This window comes from Danio aesculapii, chromosome 5 (assembly GCF_903798145.1).
Source record: "Danio aesculapii chromosome 5, fDanAes4.1, whole genome shotgun sequence".
Classification (NCBI taxonomy): domain Eukaryota; kingdom Metazoa; phylum Chordata; class Actinopteri; order Cypriniformes; family Danionidae; genus Danio; species Danio aesculapii.
Window position 1 is genome coordinate 23,329,991 of NC_079439.1, and position 22,264 is coordinate 23,352,254.

The following is a 22,264-nucleotide window of genomic DNA, read 5'->3' on the forward strand; positions in this document are numbered from 1 at the left end:
TAGGACAGTAAGGTCTGACTTTGCTTAGACAAAAGTCTTGTCACTCAAAAGAAATAATGTACAGTATAGAATATAAAGTCATGGTGCAGTGGATAAGGAAGTAATATTGTGTATGACTCGCATGAGCTTGGACGACTGCATCCATTCATCTCTGCAATGACTCAATAACTTATTAATAAAGTCATCTGGAATGGCAAAGAAAGCGTTTATGCAGGACTACTAGAGTTCATCAAGATTCTATGGATTTATCTTCAATGGCTCCTCCATCTTATCCCAGACATGCTCAATAATGTTTATGTCTGGTGACTGGGCTGCCAAATCCTGGATCACCTTGACCTTCTTTGCTTTTAGGAACTTTTAATGTGGAGGCTGAAGTATGAGAAAGAGCGCTATTCAGCTGTAGAATTTGCCCTCTCCTGTAGTTTGTAATATAATGGGCAGCACAAATGTCTTGATACCTCATGCTGTTAATGTTGCCATCCATACTGAATGTAACCCCAAACCATGATTTTTCCTTCAGCAAACTTGGCGGATTTCTATGAGAATCTTGGGTCCCTGCGGGTTCCAATATGTCTTCTGCAGTATTTGTGATGATTGAGATGCAGTTCAACAGATGATTCAGCTGAAAAATCTACCTTCTGCCATTTTTTCCCAAATGATCAACTTTAAGTCAAGTTATTATTTGTTGCTTTTACAACTATGATTGACGACAAGACTTTTGTCATGCAGTGTAGTAATAATGTGAGCTTAAAGGGATAATTCAACAAAGTATGAAAATTCTCTCATTGTTTACTCACCCTCCACTCGTTCCAAACCTGAATTTCCTTCCTCTGTTGAAAACATACATTCTAAAGTATGTAAGAAACTGCTAGCTATTGACTTACATAGCAATATTTTTCTTACCATGGATGTCAATGGGTACCATTTTCCAAAATGTATTAGAATATCGTATTAAATGTTCAGCAAACAAACAATTTTAATGAAAGTTTAGAACCACTTGAGGGTGAATAAATGTTCATTTTTGGGTGAACTATCCTCTTCAGACAGTATTGTGCTGCTTCTGGTTTTGGAGTTGTGTATTTCAAGCTTTTTCAGAACAGGTAAAAAAGATGTTCAGTCGGCCATAACAGAAGCCATGAAGTAGCAAAAACAGCATGTTCAGTTTTCCGTGAATATTGACTGTGTAAAAAAAAAAAGTTTATCGAAATCAAGTTTATTTGGCAACTTTGCATTCAAAAAAATAATGTCATGTAATTTACAACATTTCTCAAACATCACCAACTTCTTCATTAGAAACTCATGAGACACTGCTCGTGGAAGTTTCACTTCCGGATGGTTTGAAAGGGTGTCAACAGCTGAAGAGCTGAGCAAACAATAGTGCTCCACACACACACACATACACTATACATACATACATATATATATATATATATACACATATATATATATACATATATATATATATATATATAAAAATAGAAAACAATAAGGGCTTAAAGGGACAGTTCATCCTAAATTGAAAATTCTGTCATTAATTCACTTTGCTCTCATATTATTCACCCATTAAACCCATTCATTTTCTAAACACAATATAAAGGACTACATCTGAAATATTTCGGTTACACTTAAAGTCTCTTCACCCAAACTTTTCACATAGAGAACAAAAAAAATGGTTTAATGCAAGTCTTCTGAAGTTATACAATCATTTGATTAGGTGCTAATAGCATTTGGCGTTTTAAATAATTGATCAGCAAAATAATGCTGCATTTATATTTGGCCACTAAAGCTCAATATTGACTGCTTAAAGGATGGTTTGCACTGAAAGTGAAAATGTACTCACTCTCAAGAGGTTATAAATATGAATCTTCTGAACACAATTGAAGATATTTAGAAGAAAGCTGAAAACCTGTAACCCTTGAGATCCATAGCCAGAAAAACAAATACTACGAAAGTCAATGGTTACAGGTTACCAGCTTCTTTTGTGTTTAACAGAAGAAATTCAAACAGGCTTAAATAAAGTAAATGTAAAGTAAATAATGATAATTTAAATTTTTGGGTGAACTATTCCTTTAAAACAAGCAAACCAACAAGGCGTTTTTCAAGCACATATCACTGAGCTTCTGTGTTTGCTGATCAATGTTTATCTGAAATACAGCCCAAACTGAACCTGCTTATGATATACACTGATTATATCCAGTCAGCAGACTTCCATCAATCTGCTTACAAGTATTTATATTCACACCTTTTTAATGAATGTTTTAAAAGTGTCAAAGATTTGACTTAATAGACTTTTAACAGGGTGTCAGAAATCTCTCAGCTCAGAAATATCTTTATTTCTGGGTCTGAATAAATCACAGAATGTTTTTAATAGGGTGAACCAAACTTTTCATATTAGTAACTGTGCAGTAAACCACCAAAGTAACAGAGATTAGATTAGTGAGTGTGTTTGGAATCGCCTCAGTCCAGTTTGGCCCTCAAAAGTCTTGTTTTTATCATGACAGGGTTCATGGTGGTTCAGTATCTTCAGGCCACTTGGTATCTCGAGTGTTTTGCTCAGAATAGTGTGAGTCCAGCTTTCAGTTTGCTCATATCACTGTGAGTCCAAAGCAGCCCATCAGATCCACTGGCTCCTCTGCTTTGAATGGGAACGCTGTGGGTACAAATACAGTTTCGTTAAAAACACATTGCAACATAACATGTTATAGCTAGTTCTAGACTGTATCTGAAATCCCCCCATGTCCTTAAATAGTGCACTATTTTTGAGAGCAGCTTTTTGTAGTGGAATCATAGTGGACATTTTGAAGTGCACTCAATCCCACAATAGCAAGTGTATAATCGATGTACACTCAATGCTACGGCTAAAGAGTATCTATAATGCAGTTTGCATGTCGAATCTCCGTGTCTGACCACAAGATGGCGTCCACAGCAGAATGTTTCTGAATAAATTATTTAATTGTTAACGTTTGTATACATGGCAGAAATCAAAAATACTTGCAGGCTATATGTTAAATAACTATCACAGGGTCTGAACAAGTTGAAAATCTAATTCGTCTGACAGATTTATCAACTAGCATTGCACAAACAAAACACCATCCCCACTCTCTCGTTTCATTGACTTCATTAAGTGGACTGTATTAGTAGTAGGCTACTGTAGATAATAGTGAATGAGCATATAGGAGGGAACTTAAGATACAGCCCTATTTTCTGTTTAAGCTTCAGAGCAGCTGACCTCCTGTTGCCATGTTGCTGTGGGAGTTGATCCAGCTCCACCTGCTGGTCAAACACAGTGAATGTGGAAAACGACTCCACCACTAAACATGAGGGGTCCTCTGGTTGTCCTGGAACCTTTCCTAGCGGATAGTGTTTCCAGGGGACTTTATCTGATTGAACACAAGGACATTAGATTTTAGTGAACAACTCAAAATAAAGTAAATCTAGAAGTAAAGTAGTAAACCTTAGGATTTTATACTTAATAAACAAAACCTGCTTTCATTGGAATTTAGGCATTTTGTTACAGGTGTTATATATTTTGAAATATTTCTATTTAGTTTTAATTTACATCAGTTTTGTAATTTTGGTATTTCAACAAGCCTCTTAATTTTATTTATATACTAATATTCAGTTTTCTATGAATATTTAAAATGTATTTTTAAATAAATTTTTGTGATTTAGATATGCTTTAATTTCAATTTTAAAAATAAATTTAAAATATATATTTGTCTTTATTTTATGTTTATTTTATTTCAATTTGATTTTAGTCATTTGCGTTCTTCAACTCCACATTTTAAAATGAGTTTAGGACTTTAACCTAATATTAATCTATTTTTATATACATATTTTTTCAGTAGTTTTCGTTAACACACAGGGTTCCACAATGAAACATTAATGCCTTGCATCTATACAGTTGAAGTCAGAATTATTAGCCTCCCTGTTTATTTTTTTCCCAATTTCAGTTTAACGGAGAGAAGATTCTCAACACATTTCTAAACATAACAGTTTTAATAACTCATTTCTAATAACTGATTTCTTTTATCTTTGTCATGATGACAGTAAATAATATTTGACTAGATATTTTTCAAGACACTTTTATACAGCTTAAAGTGACATTTAAAGGCTTAACTAGGTTAATTAGGTTAACTAGGCAGGTTAGGGTAATTAGGAAAGTTATTATATAACAATGGTTTGTTCTGTAGACTATCAAAAATATATAGCTTAAAGGGGCTAATAATTTTATCCTTAAAATGGTTTTAAAAAATTAAAACTGCGTTATAGGTGTGTGTCACCTGTGCAGACAGTCCATGCTGATCCTTGTAGTGCCGAGTTTCTCTCCTGCAAAGTTTCTGCGCTCAGCTTCTCCTGGAGCTCCTCAGTGGGTGGAGTCTGCATTGTTCTGGGGGTGTGGTTAGAGGAGTGGACATCTCTGTTCTGCGAGGTTTTACTCTTCAGTCTCTCCTGAAGGTTCTGGAGGGTGTACACAGGCTCAGCAGGGTCTGATGGTCCAGCGGATGGGTCACAATGATAACCCTGTGTGTAAATGCTGCACAGTTGAAGCAGGTTCTTCTGGGCATCAGGTGGGAGGGGCTTGTCCATGTCACTCAAAATCCTTAAAAAAAAAAACGAAAAGTGAGATTAATTAATTTCTCTCAAGTTGTGTGTGTGTGCGTGTGTGAAAATGCAAAGATTCACTTACTGTCGCAGAAGGAATGGTGTCGCTGGACATGGTGCATTCACACATGCCGAAATCAGACTGTGCCATCGAAAATGTAATCGGTTCACAAAGATCCTCTCTTTTGAGACTTTTTGTTTTCTGTGAGCCTTCGTTTCAGCTGCCACACATAACGACAGAGAGGGTTATAATTAAACATACTTTTCAAAAAAATGTAAAAAAATAACATTCATTCAGCCCCTGTTTACATCTGGTATAAAGAGGCAGTTTTGTTGATTTAATGACAAGTGGACAATGCTAAATACCCCATTTTGAAATCAACAAGATTGCAGATCACCCAAAAATAAAAACGATGTTATCAATTACCGTCATGTTGTTCCAATCCCAAGACCTTCATTCATCTTCAGAACACAAATTAAGATATTTTAGATGAAATCCGACAGCTCCCTTATCCTCCATAAACAGCAAGGTTCCTGACTTGTTCAATGTTTAGAAAAATACCAAAAACATCTTCAAAACAGACAAGATGTCTTTCGTGGTTCAATTGGAAAATTATCGAGCTAATAATTCATTTGTGCAGACATTAAACAAAAATAACATATTTAAAAGTTTCTTCTCCTCAGTGTCAGTATAGGGTGCACATTCATGCGTCACGCTTTGCTGCATATCTGATGTATAACCTCTGATGAACCTTTGTTTCATCACAGAGAAAGTGAATGAAGTTTAATGTGCACACAAAAGTATTCTCGTAGCTTGGTAATATTTCAATTGAACCGCTGAAGGCATATGCTTTGAAGATGTTTTTGGTATCTTTCTGGAGTTTGAAAGAGTCTGTACCCTTGTGCTTTATGGAGAATGAGGGAGTTCTCAGATTTCATCCAAGATATCTTAATTTGTGTTCTGAAGATGAACGAAGGACGCAGGAGTTTGGAAAATGTGGTTGAGTTGTAAATAATTTTTCGTTTTTGGGTGAACTAACCCTTTAATAGCTTTTAAGTTTCATTTGATTGATGATAAGTTTAAATTAACATATTAACAGTTTGAAAAGGTTTCATTTACATTAATTCACTTTAGATTATTTATTAATTCTCCAAATGAACGTGTAAATAAGGCAAACAAAAGGTGATTTATCAGAAAGAGGCAAATAATCATGAGAAGCACTACTAATACAAAATTTCAGCCAGAATAGGTAGGGATAGAAAAAAAAAATGGAAGTCCTCATATTTATTATTATTATTATTATTATGACGCTAGTGCAATCTTTTTATTTTCTACTTTTTGTTCAAAATTATTGCATTTTTAAATTGAAAATTACTACAATAAATGATTATGACATGACAATCCTCTTTTAAAGTGAACACTCCATTTCCACTATTAGTTTGACTAAAGTAGCTCCTATTGACATTGTAGAAGACATCTTGGATTCATACTTTTGCTGTTGCAGAGTACAATTTCAGAGATCCAGCAGGCGATGTAGTACATTCTTTGAGTGGACGGCTCGTTCGACAGCTCACTGAACAGTTTGTCAAGGATCATATTTATAAAGCCGGACGAATTTAAAACCCTCAATAATGGCAACCAGAAGTGGAAAAACACTCGAGGAAGGCATGGAGAGAACACATCAACAGAGTCCTCTAAAAAAAAAAAAAAAAGAGAAGGCAAATTTAGTTATTCTACCTATATCATATATTAAAGAAAATCTTGTACATGAATACCTGAGGGATCAACATTTAAAGACTCCAGCTGTTCTGTGGTAGGAATCAGGAATCCATCCTGAATTAAAACATCCCCGAGAACATCTCTGCAGCACAGACACAACAGATGGCCATGAGACACATACACTTGCAGACCTGCTCACTCAAACATATGCGGGCGCGTGCACACACACACCTGGACTCTGTGGTGAAGTGTTTGATCTGCGTCAAGATCCAGCTGAGGTCAGCGCTGGCATCTGGCCACACGCCACCCTGCCCGCCCTGCTTTGCCAGTTCTTCATATGTCTGCCAAATACACCATAACAATGGATATAAGATTATTAACCAGATCTTGACTTGAAATAACAAGCCTTCACCAATTACTCAAACACTGGTAACTTCAACGTTTTTAAGAAATGTAGCTTCTTGAGTCTATCCCTCAAACACTCTATACAGTTTTAAATCAAAATGTGCACAGAGTATTTTGACATACTGCTTATTTTACATGCTATATTGTAGGGAAACAAGTATTTTCATAGACAAGTTGTGTATTAGAAAGAGCTTGAACATTTATTTAAAAGGAGAGTTCACCCAAAACTAAAAATATTATTTATTCACTCTTCACTTGTCAAAACCTGCTTGACTTTCTTTCTACTGTTGAACACAAAAGAAAATACTTTGATAAAAGTTGGAAACCTGTAACCATTGACTTCCATAACATGTTTTTTGTAATATGGATGTTTTTATGGATCTTTCTTTAAAATATCTTCTTTTGTGTTCAACATAAAGAGACTGATTAAGATTTGGGAATATTTGCAACACAGTAAAATAAGTGTAAATCAGTGCTTATTTTGAGCCGGATCATGTTCCTGAAAATGTCAGATATTCATGTTTTGCATACCGGTTTTTATTTTCATTTATCTAGCATTAACTTGTGTGTGGTGAATACCTGTGTGTGTGTGTGTGTATGAGAGAGAATGTTAATGAGTGCAAGCGAAGGCAGTGTGGATTGTGTGTGTGCATGCACATGATGGTCACCATGCGTAAGTTAAAGCACGTCTAACTAACAAGTCGTGTTTAACTATTGGCATGTTTAACCAATCGGCTTTCTTATGTTTACAATCACTCTCATTCGTTTCCCCCACAGTGAGCAGCGAAAATAAATAATGGCATAATGGCCTACCTAAATAATATATGTATTTTTAAAATGGCAAAGATGCAGTCAAGCATATTTTCATTTTTTTAAAGCCACGAGTAAATCTGATAATAAGCTTGATGGAAAGAATGAAATCAGAATGAATGGAATGGATCAGGATAGCGGGAGACTGAAGCAAAGTGATCTCAAGTCAGCCAGAAAACATGACAGAAGAGGTAACTGTGGGCTCCTCTTGAAGATAAGACTGAGTGAGTCAGTTAGGGTGCTTTCACACTAGCACTTTTGGTCCACACCCGGGTTCGTCTGACGTTAAAGTACGATACGTTTAGCTACTGTAAATGTGTCTTCTGAACTTAGGTACGCACCCTAGAACCGTAGGTGTATCACTTACCTTGGCGACAAGCGGGACTGACCCAGTGCAATCGCTCTTGGGTTCGGTCCAGGCAACTGAACCAAGCGTGAAAGCACTTAATTATTATTTTTTCACTTGGCACACAATAGTGAAGTGAACTGAATAGTGATTGTTCATACGATTTATGTTTGTAGCTAACATGTAATGTTTTTACTATACATGACTGAACTATAGCATTATATGACACAAAATAACTAAAGACCTTTCTGAAATGTGATGCTTTTTTTGTGCTACCACCTTTTATTGACGTCATGTTCCCAGAAAACTGAAATTGTTTGGTGGACTTCAGTCATGGTAACCTTTATTCCTGGTTTTGTTCCAGGAATGATTCATTAACAATTAAGCAGTGGTGTAAATGTTTATTTTTGGGTGAACCATCTCTTTAATGTCATTGAACTGCTGTATCTAAAACTCAGGCTCACACTGCTCTCTGCTGGTACAATCTGGGATACCATGTGCACTGTGAGATTGGACCCACTTACCTGAAACTGTTCTCGTTCATAAGAGATGAGTAGTTCTCTGATTTTTTCTAAAAGGTAGAGATATAAGGAAATAATTAGTACAGATCTGTCTTTCTTGATCTCATTTATATATAAACCACACAATCTTATTTTGTGTCAAATTTCTCATAAATGTAACAAATCCAGATTAAAATAACAGGTGTAATTAAAAATGTTTCATAAAATTTTAACTTATACTTAAAATAATATAAATTTATGAAATTTATTTAGATTAAATTTAAAATCATTAATTTAAATGAATTAAAATGATTTTTAAATTAATGAGATTTTTTAAAATTGAAATCATCAAAACAAATTGGACAGAAAATGGGAAAAAATTCTCTCATTTCAGTTATTGTAACCAGAACCAAGTTAATACAATAGTATCCAATAAGTACAGTTATAGGGAAAACAAGCAGTAAATTACTGAGCTAAGCAGCTCTTGTTCATTTAAACTTAAATGTTACATAATCATTGAATAAAAAACACATGAATATTTGCTCTTTGATTTGTATAACTTTGGTTCATTCACACCGCCAGTGACTTACTCTTATCTACAGGACTAAATTTAACATCAAGTTCTTTAAAAATTCATTATTGCGCTTGAGTTTCATGGGCACACAATAATTAATTTGTGGCATTTCTTGCTTGACATCAGACTTTCAAACTAAAATGCATGGAAAGGTCACTTTGCAGTCACTCTCTTACGTTCCAATACAAATGCCAAACCAATCGATCACCAAAGTAGGGCTGAGCGTTATTGCAAAAATGCAATCTCGATAATTATTTCCCATATTATACAATAATAACGATAATATACAAGTTGTTAATGCTTCCATATTTAAAAGAGTACCCCAATAACGACTGAAGCCACAAAAATTAGAGGGTTCATTAAATGGTGGCCGAAAATTCGATACATCTCTATAATTAACACGCTTTTAGATTCCCATTGTTGCACATTTCTGCTGTGTGATTGGTTCTTAGATCAATACAGAGCAAAAGTCCAGAGCTTATCATTGTTATTGGCAAATTTTATCACGATTTGATATAATATGGTTTAATCGGCCCAGCCCTACACCAAAAGGCTACTTACTGTGTGCTTCAATCTCTCTCTGTCTGCTAAGTAGATCTCCCTCATGCCTTTTAACAACCTCATCTTCACCCTCATCATCTGATGAAGAGTTCCAGTCCTCTGTGAGCCGATTGCCCATCTGACGGGACCAGTACTCCTGATGCAGCCAGTCCAGCACAAAACCACAACCTGAACGATACAAATGGAAGTGAACATAAACACAAAGGGAGCAGTGAAAGCATGCACATGTAACAGTGTTTTGGTGTCTGTAAGGGAACTGAAAGGTCTTGCACCTTTTCTGCACCACTTCAGTGAAGGGAGTCTGCGGTGCGTCAGGTCATGCCTGAGGTTTACCACCCACTCTGGGATGTTAATCTGCCAGAAAGAAAAACTGTTAATAGAAAAACAGACAGGGTTCTTACTCTTAGCCAAATGTCAAATTCTCAGATTCCATGACCTATAATGAATAGAATAACAAGGCGTCAAAAAAGAAAAACAGACACAGAAAATATGGTCTGGTGACTGCATTGAACTTAAAGATAGTTCACCCATAAATTAAAATTTACTCACTATCTACTCATCCTCAAGTGGTTTGAAACCTTTTAGAGTTTTTTCTACTGTTGAACACAACAGAAAATATTTTAAAGAAAGCTGAAATCCTGTAACCATTGACTTCCATAGTAGAAAACAAATACTATGGAGGACAATGGCTACAGGTTTTCAGCATTTTTTAAATATCTTCCTTTGTTTTCAACCAAAGAATGTCAAACAGTTTTAGAGCACGTGAGTGAGCAAAATGATGACACCATTTAGATTGTGTGACACCAAGTGATTGCTGGAGATGAATAAAAAGGCACTGTAAAATGACCCAACCAAACATGAAACAATGGGATAAAATGACAGTATAGAAAAAAAATACATTTTAAAAAAGTGAAAAGTAAAATTTTAAAATGACAAAAATCCCTGATATTCCATGACTTGGACAAACAAATAAAAAAATCCATGACTTTCAATGTCTGGAATAAAGCTTTTAAAATTCCATGATATTCCAAGACCAGTGGGAACTCTGATCTGACCGATTTGACAAAATTTGGGCGGTTTTCAAACATAAATTGTAAATCCAATTTTTTTTACAAAACGTAACTGTGTGCTCTTACTCCATTCAGTTAGTAGTAACCAATGGGTAGCGCAAACTTGGTTAGCCCACCCGCAAGCAGGTGAAGGAAAGTTGTATCAAAATTTGACTCCCCTTCATGCGAAAGTATCATAAAACTTTTTATCGATCATTTTTCCCACAATTGACAGCAAGAATAAACATAGAAGCGTGGCCTGATTGACAAGCAGCACCTCAATGTAAAACGTCAAATTGGACGCATCTACCTGAATCCTTACTAGGAATAAATGGAGCTGCTGTGGAAGCTGGAACTCCTGTTTCCTGCTTCTGTTGTGTCAAACAAGTCATTGTTTTGTTGAATAAAAGTTGAAAAAATTCAGATGAATTATTTGCAGACTGAAACATCTAAAAGTACTTTATTTTGTTTCACAGGATATTTAATTCAAAGAATTTATAAACTATTTAAATATCATTTTTAAACAAATAAATCTACAATATATAGGCAAATAGGTAGTGTAATCTACAGCACAATAAACGCAGTGTTGTTATGTGAACCAGTTATGTTGCAATTTTACCATTGTGACTGTTGGTTGTTGGCTGTATGGTTAAAAACTATGAAAGTTAAACTAGGCTAATTTCTTATTTAAATAAATAAAAATTAAGTCAATTATCAAGCTAATATTTTGGGCATTTTTTGTGCGTTTGGGTGGGTTTTGGACAGCTTTTGGACTGGAAAAAGTCAGATATATCTGGCAACACTAACTCTGTAAGATTTCTCAGATCCTGAAAGATTATCAGTTAAAGCTTGACTTACTTTTCTGGCTAACCTTCGTAAGGGTTTAGCGACTTTCTTCTGTTGCCGTTCTGTGATGAGATTAACAAACCTGAAACACAATTATACTCCACTAAATATACATAGGCTGATTTATAAGATTCAAGTGCAAGTCATGGATGATGAGCATACCTAACCAGTGCCATGCCATAGAGCAGCACCAGGTCATTGGCCTCCAGCTGGCCTGTGCTGTCCAGCACCTGACACCGGACGAGGTCAGCTGTGCTCTCCACGGCCACCGGCGTGCTTTGTCCAAACCTGTGGACACAGAGAGAAAGTCAGGGGTCACATTCAGACAACAGATGCATCCCAAAAAGATTTTTTTTTTGCCCAATACGCGACTCAAATCCTTTTTTCATGAAAGCTTGAAAAACCCAAACCTCAAGAAATCTGATATTTTCTATTTGATTTGGGTGAATTACATTTGTGGTTCTAATCTGAATACAGGAAAATGTGTTTTGCAATTCAACCTCAATTTGAAGACATAGCAAAACATTTACAAATACTGCTGATAATAAAATTGTAAAATAAATAAATTATCTTTTTACTATGGAAGTCAGTGGTTACAGGTTTCCATCTTTCTTTAAAATATTTTCTTTAGTGTTTCACAGAAAAAAAACTAAAAAAAAAAAAACTCATGAAGCTTTTAAACAGTAAAGGGTGAGTAAATGATGACAGAAATTTTATTTAACTGATCAAAACATATAGCTGCATATTCTATCTTTTCTTTTATGTCCCTCTCCCCGATATCTTTAGTTTATGTTTTATTTTTACCATGAATTTACCATTTAAATCTTTGCTTATGCTTAATGTAAAAATATGTTCTATGGTGTTCACAAGTGTTGTGATATACTTCTCTATTTTGCCATAAAAAAATAATACATCAGCGAAATAAATCTATAGTTTGCCCCCAAAAACATTTACTCATCATTTACTTTCTGAACTTTTAGGAGTTTATTTCCTCTGTTGAACACAAAAGGAGATATTTTGAAGAATGTTAGAAACTTTTAAGCATTGACATCCATAGTTGGAAAGACAAATACTAGGAAGTCAACTGTTACCAGTTTCTTAATTCTTTCGGTTACTTCAAGTATGAGTATAAGAAAATGACGACAGAATTATCAGATTTTGGTGAACTAACATTTTAATGATAATTCTTTTAAAATGGACAAGACAGAAAACAGCTAGATGTCAGAGATTGCATAAAGCCACAGAGATTCGTTGTTACGACTTGCGGCGCCGGTGTGTGTACCCTGATAAAAATCTATGTTTAGAATTCTGAACTGCATGACACTATGTGGCACGGCACAGCGCTAAGCGCCGTATCTGGTGTGCAACACCCTAAAAAGGGGGCGCTGGTGTGCATACCCTGATAGAAATCTATGTTTAGAATTCGAAAATGCATTGTGCTGCACATCCGGTGTGCGAACCCCTTAAAAATGGTTTGCAATTATGACATATAAATAAATAAAAAAAAAAAAATATATATATATATATATATATATATATATATATATATATATATATATATATATATATATAGTGCATTTGTAAATAACAAATTACAGGAAAAACAGGCATCAAAAACAAAAGTTCTAAAGATAATTGAAATTCAAATAAGACAAAAACAAAATCAATGACAATCACAAAACGCAAACACAGATTCATAATAACTTATAGATATAATAGATGGAGCTTTTACATCTTTCGGAGACTTATTTAAAAATTAAGAATTTACTATTTTGGCGACACAGTGATGTCGCCTCACAGCAAGAAGGTCGCTGGTTTGAGCCTCGACTGGGTCAGTTGGCATTTCTGTGTGGAGTTTGCATGTTCTCCCTGTGTTGGCGTGGGTTTCCCCCACAAGTTCAAAGACATGCGCTATAGGTGAATTGGGTAAGCTAAATTGTTCATAGTGTATGTGTGTGAATGAGAGTGTATGGGTGTTTCCCAGTGATGGGTTGCAGCTGGACATATAGACATATGCTGGATAAGTTGGCGGTTCATTCCGCAGTAGCGACCCCTGATCGATAAAGGGACTAAGCCAAAAAGATGAATGAATGAATGAATGAATGAATTTACTACTTAAAATGCTAAAAAAAAATCAACAAAATATAGATTTTTTTTAATCATCATTTTCAAAATAAATAATTTATTTTGCTTTCAATGTTATCAACACAAATTTCTGAAATATAAATAATATAATAAATATTTCCAAAATGATTGCACAATATGACAATCAACAAATAAGTGATATAAGGATTCCTCACCGTTTTATTAAAGAAACATTCTCATTATGTGAACATTTAGAGATTATTGAGTTTGCCGTCTGCCATCACAACACAAAAGATGAAGCAGCATCAGACGTCACGTGACCAACCAAAGAGCCGCCACAACATCTGCAACACTGTAGTGCTGTGGGACATCAGAGATCATTCACTCGCTCTGATCAAACACACAGCCATATATATATTACCTGCCCTTCCACGCGGAGATCCTGTGCAGTGCGTGTTTCTGCAGCGCGGGCTCTTTCGAGTACAAATACTCCAGCACATGCTCGTACTCCGCTTTGTTCATCCAGGGCACGACGTGACGCGTCTTCCCCACCGTTTCTTTCTTCATCTTCAGATCGTCGACTGTATCCTTTTCGAGTGATAAAGCGCGTGGGTGCGAGGCGGGGAAAGAAGTCAGCACGGTTAAAGTTGGTAGAAAACTAAAACATACGATTTATGTAAAGCTCACGTTTACTGGACACATCACAGTCATACGCCCCGCCAGCGGTGCGGCAGGTTAAACGTTCCCCGTTTAGTGCAAGCGACGAACAATGGTTCCGTATGTAATAATAATTACATTAGAAAAGTGAGTTCAAATGAGAGCTGGGAGTAATAAAGCTTATTTGTATAAAATCTATCGCTATAGGTGTAGTCTGTGTTAATATATCGGAGTTTCCTTAAACGTTGTAAGCAAATCTTTTCAGTAGTTTCATTACACTGCTGATGAGCACAATCAGCCATTTTTAAATGTTTCAGGGACATTAAACCCACAGTTCTTATAATTAATCCAGGCCTGTTTTGATATCACATTAATATTGAGAATTTCGAAGTAATTTCATTAACATTCGGCAGCACTAATAAAAAGTAGCATCAGATCGCCATGTTTTAGGACTTGGTAAATATAAATAAAAATGTAGAAACAAGGTAATCACATACCATCAGAGTAAATTATTTAGACATTTTAGTTTGTTACTGATTACAAAACACATGTAGCAAACTTTAGTAACACAATAGATTACATATTATAGGTAATGTATTACTTGTATATATATTTTTTTACATTTTAATTTGTAACCAATTCAGAGGGGATGGATCTCAAATGAATTTAAATGGCATGTACATGGCAATTCTACATTTTGACTATTAAGAAAGCTAAACAGTATGAGCAAATATACATTTCTTAAGGAAAGTTTGAATTAAAATTATAAAGGAATTAGGGAGAGTTAATGAATTATGAATAATTTACTGGAATTGTGTCAATAATTTGTAATCATGTTATCCATAATCCAAAAGTAACTAGTAATCTAATAATTCAATACAAAATAATAAATTTTATGCAAAATTAAAAAGATCTAAATTCTTGCGAAATAGGTAACATTATATTTCCACATTTTGCACAGGAACATCAGCAGATTTATATTGTCATATAGGTTTAGGCATATATGTATAATATAGGATGATATATAGTTTTTAATATTTACAACATCTAGGAGCCGGCCTATGAGTGTGTTTCTAGACATGAAATATAAATATGGATATGACAACATCTATTGTTCTTCTATTGACAACATCTATTGTTTCAACTTTTTTTTTTGCATTTCTGAGCATGTAAGCAGTCACTGTTTTGTTTTTTGTTTAATATTCTAAAAGTAGAAGATTTTACAAAGGTCAAGGCAGTGTTTAGTTTTTAAAAATATACATTTTTGTTTAATTATATCTAATTCTAATTAAATCTAATTGTAAAACATTCATTATTTCTAATATATTTTATTGAACATTTTAGTGCAAACCATATCACAAAGTGACACTGAGTAATAATATAAAATAATCCACCACCCATATTATTCACATCACCCACATAAATAAACAAATAAAAAGTATTTTACCAAAAGCTATAGATTACATTTATTGTGTCCAGACTGAGTCTAACAGAAAAAAAACATTCGTTTTTAAAAGCAGATCGTCATTTTGATCAGTATGAAATGTTTATCGATATAAAGGTTTATCAGCCTAAACATAAGGCTTCGATTGTTGTCCATATAAAGTCTGTGTTCCTCAAGTGAAACGCACTGCCCGTACCAAACCCTGCCATTCAACAGAGGAAGCCAAGGAAAGCTTGGAATTTCAGGGGAAAATTACGTCACTGCTGGGATAGTGTGGGATCCCCCCGCCTCACGTTCACGGAGCGCGCGCGTTCACACAAAGCAGCATCATCATCATCAGCGGCCGAGCGGCGGCGGGCGCGTATAACGGGGCCTGTGAGAATCCGGGCGGAGTTTAGTCAAGCGCGCTTTGGTGTGCCTCCATCGGCTGGGCTGGGTGTGGTTTTCAAAACTCAGTTCCGTTAGCAGGAAATCGACTCTAGGACCACCAGTACTTCTCTGAGCGACAAAGACGCGGCGAAAAGTGAAACTTTGTCTCCGGGGTCTGGAAGGGATTTGAGGAGAAGCTTTTCCACACACGAGCGGCTAGGCTTGTTGACTGTTGCGCGTGGACATCAGCCGATGGGAAAAGTTTGGCTTTCTGTTGACTTCATTGTACCAGCTTCAGTTTGTGACACATTCGTGAGGGAAGAGACTAGATACCGACAAAATGCCGAAAACGGTGAGTACTCGTGGCAAATGGAAGCCGCTGGCTTGTGTTTGTACTGTAGCGAGCAGAGATCTGAAGAGATTTCTCGGCGCTTTTAAAAGCTGCGCATTTTTGGTGAAACAGGAGACAGAAGCGACGCGTAGGCGCTCGAAAGGGGCGAGGATGGTCTTTCTTGTTGGCATGTTTGCCAGCCAGTTCCCGCGGGTGAACAGTAGGCCACAGGCAATGCACTATTTATGGCAAGAATTAATTATTTGGACAATGACGGTCGTTCATCCGAACCTAACGCGCTGAAGAATAACTTGTTGCGTTGCAAATTAAAAGGACGTTTCTGTAACATTGTTATGATGTATGCTGCATTTTATTAGGGATTTTCCAGAACTGCGAACTTCTAATGTTTTTCTTGAGGTATTTTATTTTTATAGACAACTCTGGAGTGGCGTTTTGTGTTGTATAGGGGCTGAACCGTTACTCGGTGACAACCTGTAGCCCCCCTTTCTTCTCCTCCTCCAAATCTGATTGGCTTTTCGTCAAACTCTCCGTGAATGGACGCGTTCGGTGGTGGTGAGGATTTGTTTTATCCCAGCTGCTCGAATCTTTTGAATTCAGTCAGAAAAAAAAAGTTTTATTTCTCTGTCAATTTCTCCATTTAAGTTACAAAATTACGCCAGTAGGTGGCAACAAGAACGTCATTTTGCAAAGAGTGAATCATATAAATATCATATCTCAAACCATTCATTGAATGCAACGTTATTAGGCATTATTGTCTGCCCACTTTTTAGCAGTTCAGGATGTACACTGAAAAAATATTTTGAATCATTAAATCATTTTGGAACATTTAGGATTTACTAAATTTCTTTAAAGATAAGTGATTGTAAACAATTTATTTGGGCTGAATTTAAACAAACAAATTAATTTGAACATTACAAAATATAATTTGTTTAAATTCAGATGTCATTAAATTGTTCCCAACAGATTTGCAGACATCATTTTTTTCAGTGTATTTAAACCTTTTATCTTTTAAATGTCCATTAGTGTATTTTAAAAGGGTTTTAAAATAGTATTTAAGGATTTCAAGTGATTAAACCAAATAAATCAACTAACATTGTCAAGCAAATCACAGCATTACACATTTTGACATGAAGCTAAGTAAATGAAAAGCAGATAATTCATGGCAATCATGATCGTAAATCTTATGTTTTTCTTGTACAAAATTAAGCATTCATAAAGAAATGTAAAACTGTTCAATTTAAAATTGTTGGTTGTACATAATGCAGAGTGATCATATAGATTGTTGTCTTCCTCAAAACACTCTAAGTCAGTAATTATTTACGCTCAGTAGTAATTTGATACACATTGACAGCGATCTTCGTTGCTCCATTTTATGAATGAGAAGATAAACTGGAAAATCCATCAGATGCTTTCACATTTAAGCCAGCGATTCACTCGTTCAGACCAGTGAATGATTCATAACGGATTAGTTTAAATGAGCAAAACATTTTTAAGTCATGGTCTCTGTGGTCATTTGTGATGACACGCTTCATTGAAAGTCTCCATTAAAATATTAAAACAAATTACAGTTTAGATAATTATTAATTACCAATAAAAATCACCAGAATAAGTGACTAGTTCTCCTACAATATTGATTCAGTCAAATCTGCGTGTTTTGTTCCCTTTAAAACCTGTGTTCTGCCATGTAATGGTGCATTTTTGATCAGCTAGATAAGGGATTCAAGACTTGAAATATGAGGCGTGTTACAAGCGGCTGTTCTAGCATTTTTGCCGCTCGTCTGTCACTAGGGAGGACCAGGCGAGCCCATGCCGCAATCTTAGACAATTTTCCATGCCAAGGCGTGGTGCTCACCCAAACAGAGAAGAAAACTGCCCTTTTTTGGCTAAAGTCCCTGTTTTTTGGTTACACCTCACAATTAATAGATCATTGTTTAGTTAAGGATTATATTTAGGAGCACAGACCTACAGTAGGATGGAGGGACATTTGTTTTCTGAAAAGTAGCTGAAGCAGTAGGTACACATTAGTGTTAGTTGAAAATTATATGTCGTCACCATGAAATAATAATGAAATGATTATCGATTTGATTTAGAAAGCTTTATCCCCATATTATGTTGCTTATGTAATGCTAATACTAATATAATATATAATAACAATAATATAAGAACCACTCAGAAAGCAGAAGGAACTTTATAAGACATGCATTATAATAATATACACATTTCTAAAAATTGCCATTGTAAATACCCAAATATACACACTGTAAAACCCAACTTAATCAAATGAAATAAGTGTAGTTAACTCAATTTACAAAAAGTTAATTCTACTCATTTGAAAAGAGTTTTGAACTCAGTGTTGAAGGTAATGAGTTAATTTAATACCTCCATTACTTCAACTTAAAGTTCACAGTACTCCTTTAGATTAGTTTTAAACTCAAATGGTTTGTAGTAATCTATTTCCTCAAACGGTTTAAGTTGCCTTAACTTATTGGGTTTTGCAGTACTCAGTTGGTTTGAGTTCTCTTTATTTATTGGGTTTAACTGTGCTCAAATTCCTTCGTTTACTTATATGGAGTAAGTTCCCAGTACTCATTAGGATTAGTTTTTGAGCTTAAATGGTTTGTTGTAATCGGTTTCCTCAATTGGATTGAGTTACCTTTACTTTTTGGGTTTTACTGTGCAGTACAGCTACAGAAGTCTATAAACAGACTAATGAATTGAAACAGAACTAGATTATATGTTCTTCTCTAAAATCAAACTAAAAGCCATATAACACTATAATAGCCTTCATAAATAAGTCATTAAAACATTTAATATTCCTGAACAAATCAGGAGTTGATGCCAATAAAACTGTCAGAATTAAAGATTCATGAGACATTAATTAATGAGATGCGAAACACTTTATACATGATGCTTCTGTTTTAGCATGTTAACATGGCAGTATTAGACATGCCAGTGTTTCTGTTGTGGTTAAGCATTAATTATTGAATATTTCTGCTTTGACACCAATAGCTTATCATCAGTTTCCTCTTTATTTGTCGTTGGAGTGAAGGGAAGCTCATTTTAGTGTAAATTTAGAAGTTAACCAAATGTAATCTCGGAAGCATTTAGGCCATGAAAACACAAGAGTGTAAAGTTGTGGTCAGACTTCTGTACACTAGACATTATTTTCCCTGATAGATTTTCACAATGCATAAATCATTTTCTTGTAAGCAGATGTTTTTCTCCAGTCATCAGAGACATCTGATGTATTTTTAGAGGTTGGATCAGCGAATGGAACAGTATGTAAAATGAGTCAGAACTTTTTTCGGCCGTTACTGTAGACTCCTGCAAGTCCAAGAGTCTCTTTCCGATAATGACTCAAGGTTTCTGTGCTTACACTCTGCTTACATCACTTCCTGTCTGAACGTTTCCTGTTCGGGGCCTGCTAGGCTTGACGCTGCCGCTTAGTACCTTATTTGGAGTTTCAGAGAACTGCAGCGAGCGCTACACCCTCACACACACAGCTTTGTGTGGTGAGCATGGGCCCCTTTTCCGCTGCAGATTTCTATTGCCCAGAATGCAGCTGTGTATCACAGCAAATGTACCAAAATGGCCTCTTTTAGAGTCAGCACACTCCTCTCTCTGCATTCTCCCATGAACTCACACATGGGCATTTATCCTTAAGTCATCAGTTCCTCTTTGTGTTCTGAGTGGGAGTTTTATGACCTCTGTAGGTTCAGGTCAGAGGGAGTGTGCAGGCGAGAAGAGAGAGACTTCTGGAGGTCACCTTAACCGTATAATCCTTGTGTGAAAATTTTATTTGAGCAATTTTGTGTTCATTTTATAGCCAGATCTGTTTTTTGAATTGTAGATGTTTGTATATACATCTATGGAAAAAAATAAGAGCCTTTGAACATTCTCAGTTTGTATCTGTATTTATTTATCTATTTATAGATTTATAGTTGTTTAAGCAAAATGTAATTTAAACTCCTGGTGACATTTCTTCCCAATTTCAGACATGTTTACAGTGCTCAGCATAAGTTTACCCCTCACATATCTATCTTTTAAATTCATATTTTTAAAAGGAAGCTATACAATATTATATTTTTGCATATATATTTTAGATTAGTCAGTACTGAAGCCAAATCTAGAGCTAATCTAACAAAATAACTTACAATAACGCTCCAAAAACTAGTACACCCAAATATATATGTTATAGAAAAATATTAAATCCAAATATAAAAAAAGGAAAAATCAAGAGAAGCAAAAAAAAAAGAAAATATTTAGTTGAAAGTTTGTAGGTTGTAATTTTTTAAAGTTTTTTGTAAGTTTTTGTAAGTTTTTTTTCCAGCTGTGGTGGCAGGCCTTTTTACACAGATCTGCCAACTATTACAATTCGTATTACTAGATCGCATTCATGTAATAGCCTTCGAGCATGTGAATCCTTTTGCTTGCGCGCCGATTTCCTCTGCTCGTGCACAAAACTTCTTCTTGCACGCCCCCTCAAATATACGCTGCTCAAGCGCAGATCTTCTTGTGCGCTCTCAAATAAATGCTGCTAAAGTGCGATTTAGTGTGTTTATGTAACGAGTATGTCTCCAACATTTATTAGATTTGCTAGGAATATTTATAAATGTCTCTAGTAGACCTACAGAGCAGCATTATTCTGAATCATTAGTCATGAAGTATAGTGAAACGGCTTTACTTGTTTGATTACCTCTAGCATCACGTCAGTCAGTCAGCACGTTACCTTAAAGGGTTAAACAAATGACGCACAGCACTACTACAGTTACAGAAAAGTTTGCTGCTGTAATTCACTTACCTTTTAATACGTTTTGGTGCGATTATCACCCGCTATTAAAAAAAAAAAAACATGACTGAATGTTTTGAATGAGAAGCTGTAATGTAGACGTGACGGGATCAATTTTGGCATGGCGCCCCGCCATGGAAGAATGAATGTAGCGGAAACCATGAATTTAATGGTATTATCTTTCAATTTCTGAATATGTTTGGTGACTTAAATATTATTTGAATAAAAATATCTGTTTAATAAATCTGTTTTGTTTAAATGCACCAAAATACATTGCCTATATTCATTGAGAAAAATATTCATTTTCAAAATGGGGTGCACTCAATTATGTTTAGCACTGTTTGCTTGCATATGGCTCCATTTATTTGTTAAAAAACCCCAAAGCATCAGAAAATATACAAACTACAAAACAGTAATATTAGCATATATATATATATATATATATATATATATATATATATATATATATATATATATATATATATATATATATATATATATATATATATATATATATATATATATATATATATATATATATATATATTTATATATATATATATATATTTATATATATATATATATATTTATATATATATATATATATTTATATATATATATATATATATATATATATATATATATATATATATATGTATATATATATATATATATATATGTGTATATATATATATGTGTATATATATATATGTGTATATATATATATATGTATATATATAATTTTTTTATTATTTATATTAAAATGCCACAATTTATGCACTTTATTAAATGCATCCATGTTGAATAAAAGTATTAATTTCTTTAGAAAATCTGACCCTAAAACTTTTATTGAGGTTATTTAGTGCACGTTTTTTTTTCTTTTTTCCCGATATAGCCTTTCGAACTATATAGTACAAGTTATATGCAAGATATAATTGTTTTGATAAAAGTACACACTTAAAGCCTGATGTCTAGATCATCTGAGTTCTAACCAGAGACTCTACATCTGCTTGATTGTGAGTCAGTTAGAGCACTGATGTATGGTGGCCGAAAGAGCTTAACATGCTGCAGTTTAAGAAAACACGTGCAAGTACAAAAAAATGCCAGCAAATTAAGAAAAGATCTATTTGACAGCACACGAAATGCAAATCC

At 34.7% G+C, this 22,264-nt stretch overlaps 2 protein-coding genes across 2 annotated transcripts in view; one reads left to right on the forward strand and one right to left on the reverse strand.

The window, feature by feature from the left end:
* Positions 1–1,493: 1,493 nt before the first annotated feature.
* On the reverse strand, positions 1,494–14,236 carry las1l (LAS1 like ribosome biogenesis factor). The gene is made up of 13 exons (XM_056457611.1): positions 13,923–14,236; positions 11,579–11,704; positions 11,429–11,498; positions 9,794–9,875; positions 9,522–9,689; positions 8,411–8,457; positions 6,557–6,666; positions 6,382–6,467; positions 6,097–6,300; positions 4,691–4,826; positions 4,284–4,603; positions 3,230–3,380; positions 1,494–2,650 (listed from the first exon to the last, which is right to left on the reverse strand). Exons 1-13 carry the CDS (start codon positions 14,066–14,068, stop codon positions 2,554–2,556), a joined length of 1,743 nt encoding a protein of 580 aa, XP_056313586.1. The 5' UTR covers positions 14,069–14,236; the 3' UTR covers positions 1,494–2,553.
* A 1,753-nt stretch (positions 14,237–15,989) lies between these two features.
* msna (moesin a) overlaps positions 15,990–22,264 on the forward strand; it is a 44,007-nt gene continuing 37,732 nt past the window's right edge. Inside the window, exon 1 of the mRNA XM_056457612.1 lies at positions 15,990–16,323. Coding sequence (XP_056313587.1) covers positions 16,312–16,323 — 12 coding nt within the window. The 5' untranslated portion in view covers positions 15,990–16,311. The remainder of the gene's footprint in view (positions 16,324–22,264) is intronic.

What these genes read in the sequence shown, in the direction of transcription:
- las1l (XM_056457611.1), bottom strand. Translation starts at nt 14,068, where the DNA reads ATGAAGAAAGAAACGGTGGGGAAGACGCGTCACGTCGTGCCCTGGATG. An exon ending in TATGGCATGGCACTGGTTAG is followed by an intron (nt 11,499 to 11,578) that starts GTATGCTCATCA and finishes ATTGTGTTTCAG; the next exon opens with GTTTGTTAATCTCATCACAG. An exon ending in TGTACTCTGCAACAGCAAAA is followed by an intron (nt 4,827 to 6,096) that starts GTATGAATCCAA and finishes TATGTGTGGCAG; the next exon opens with CTGAAACGAAGGCTCACAGA.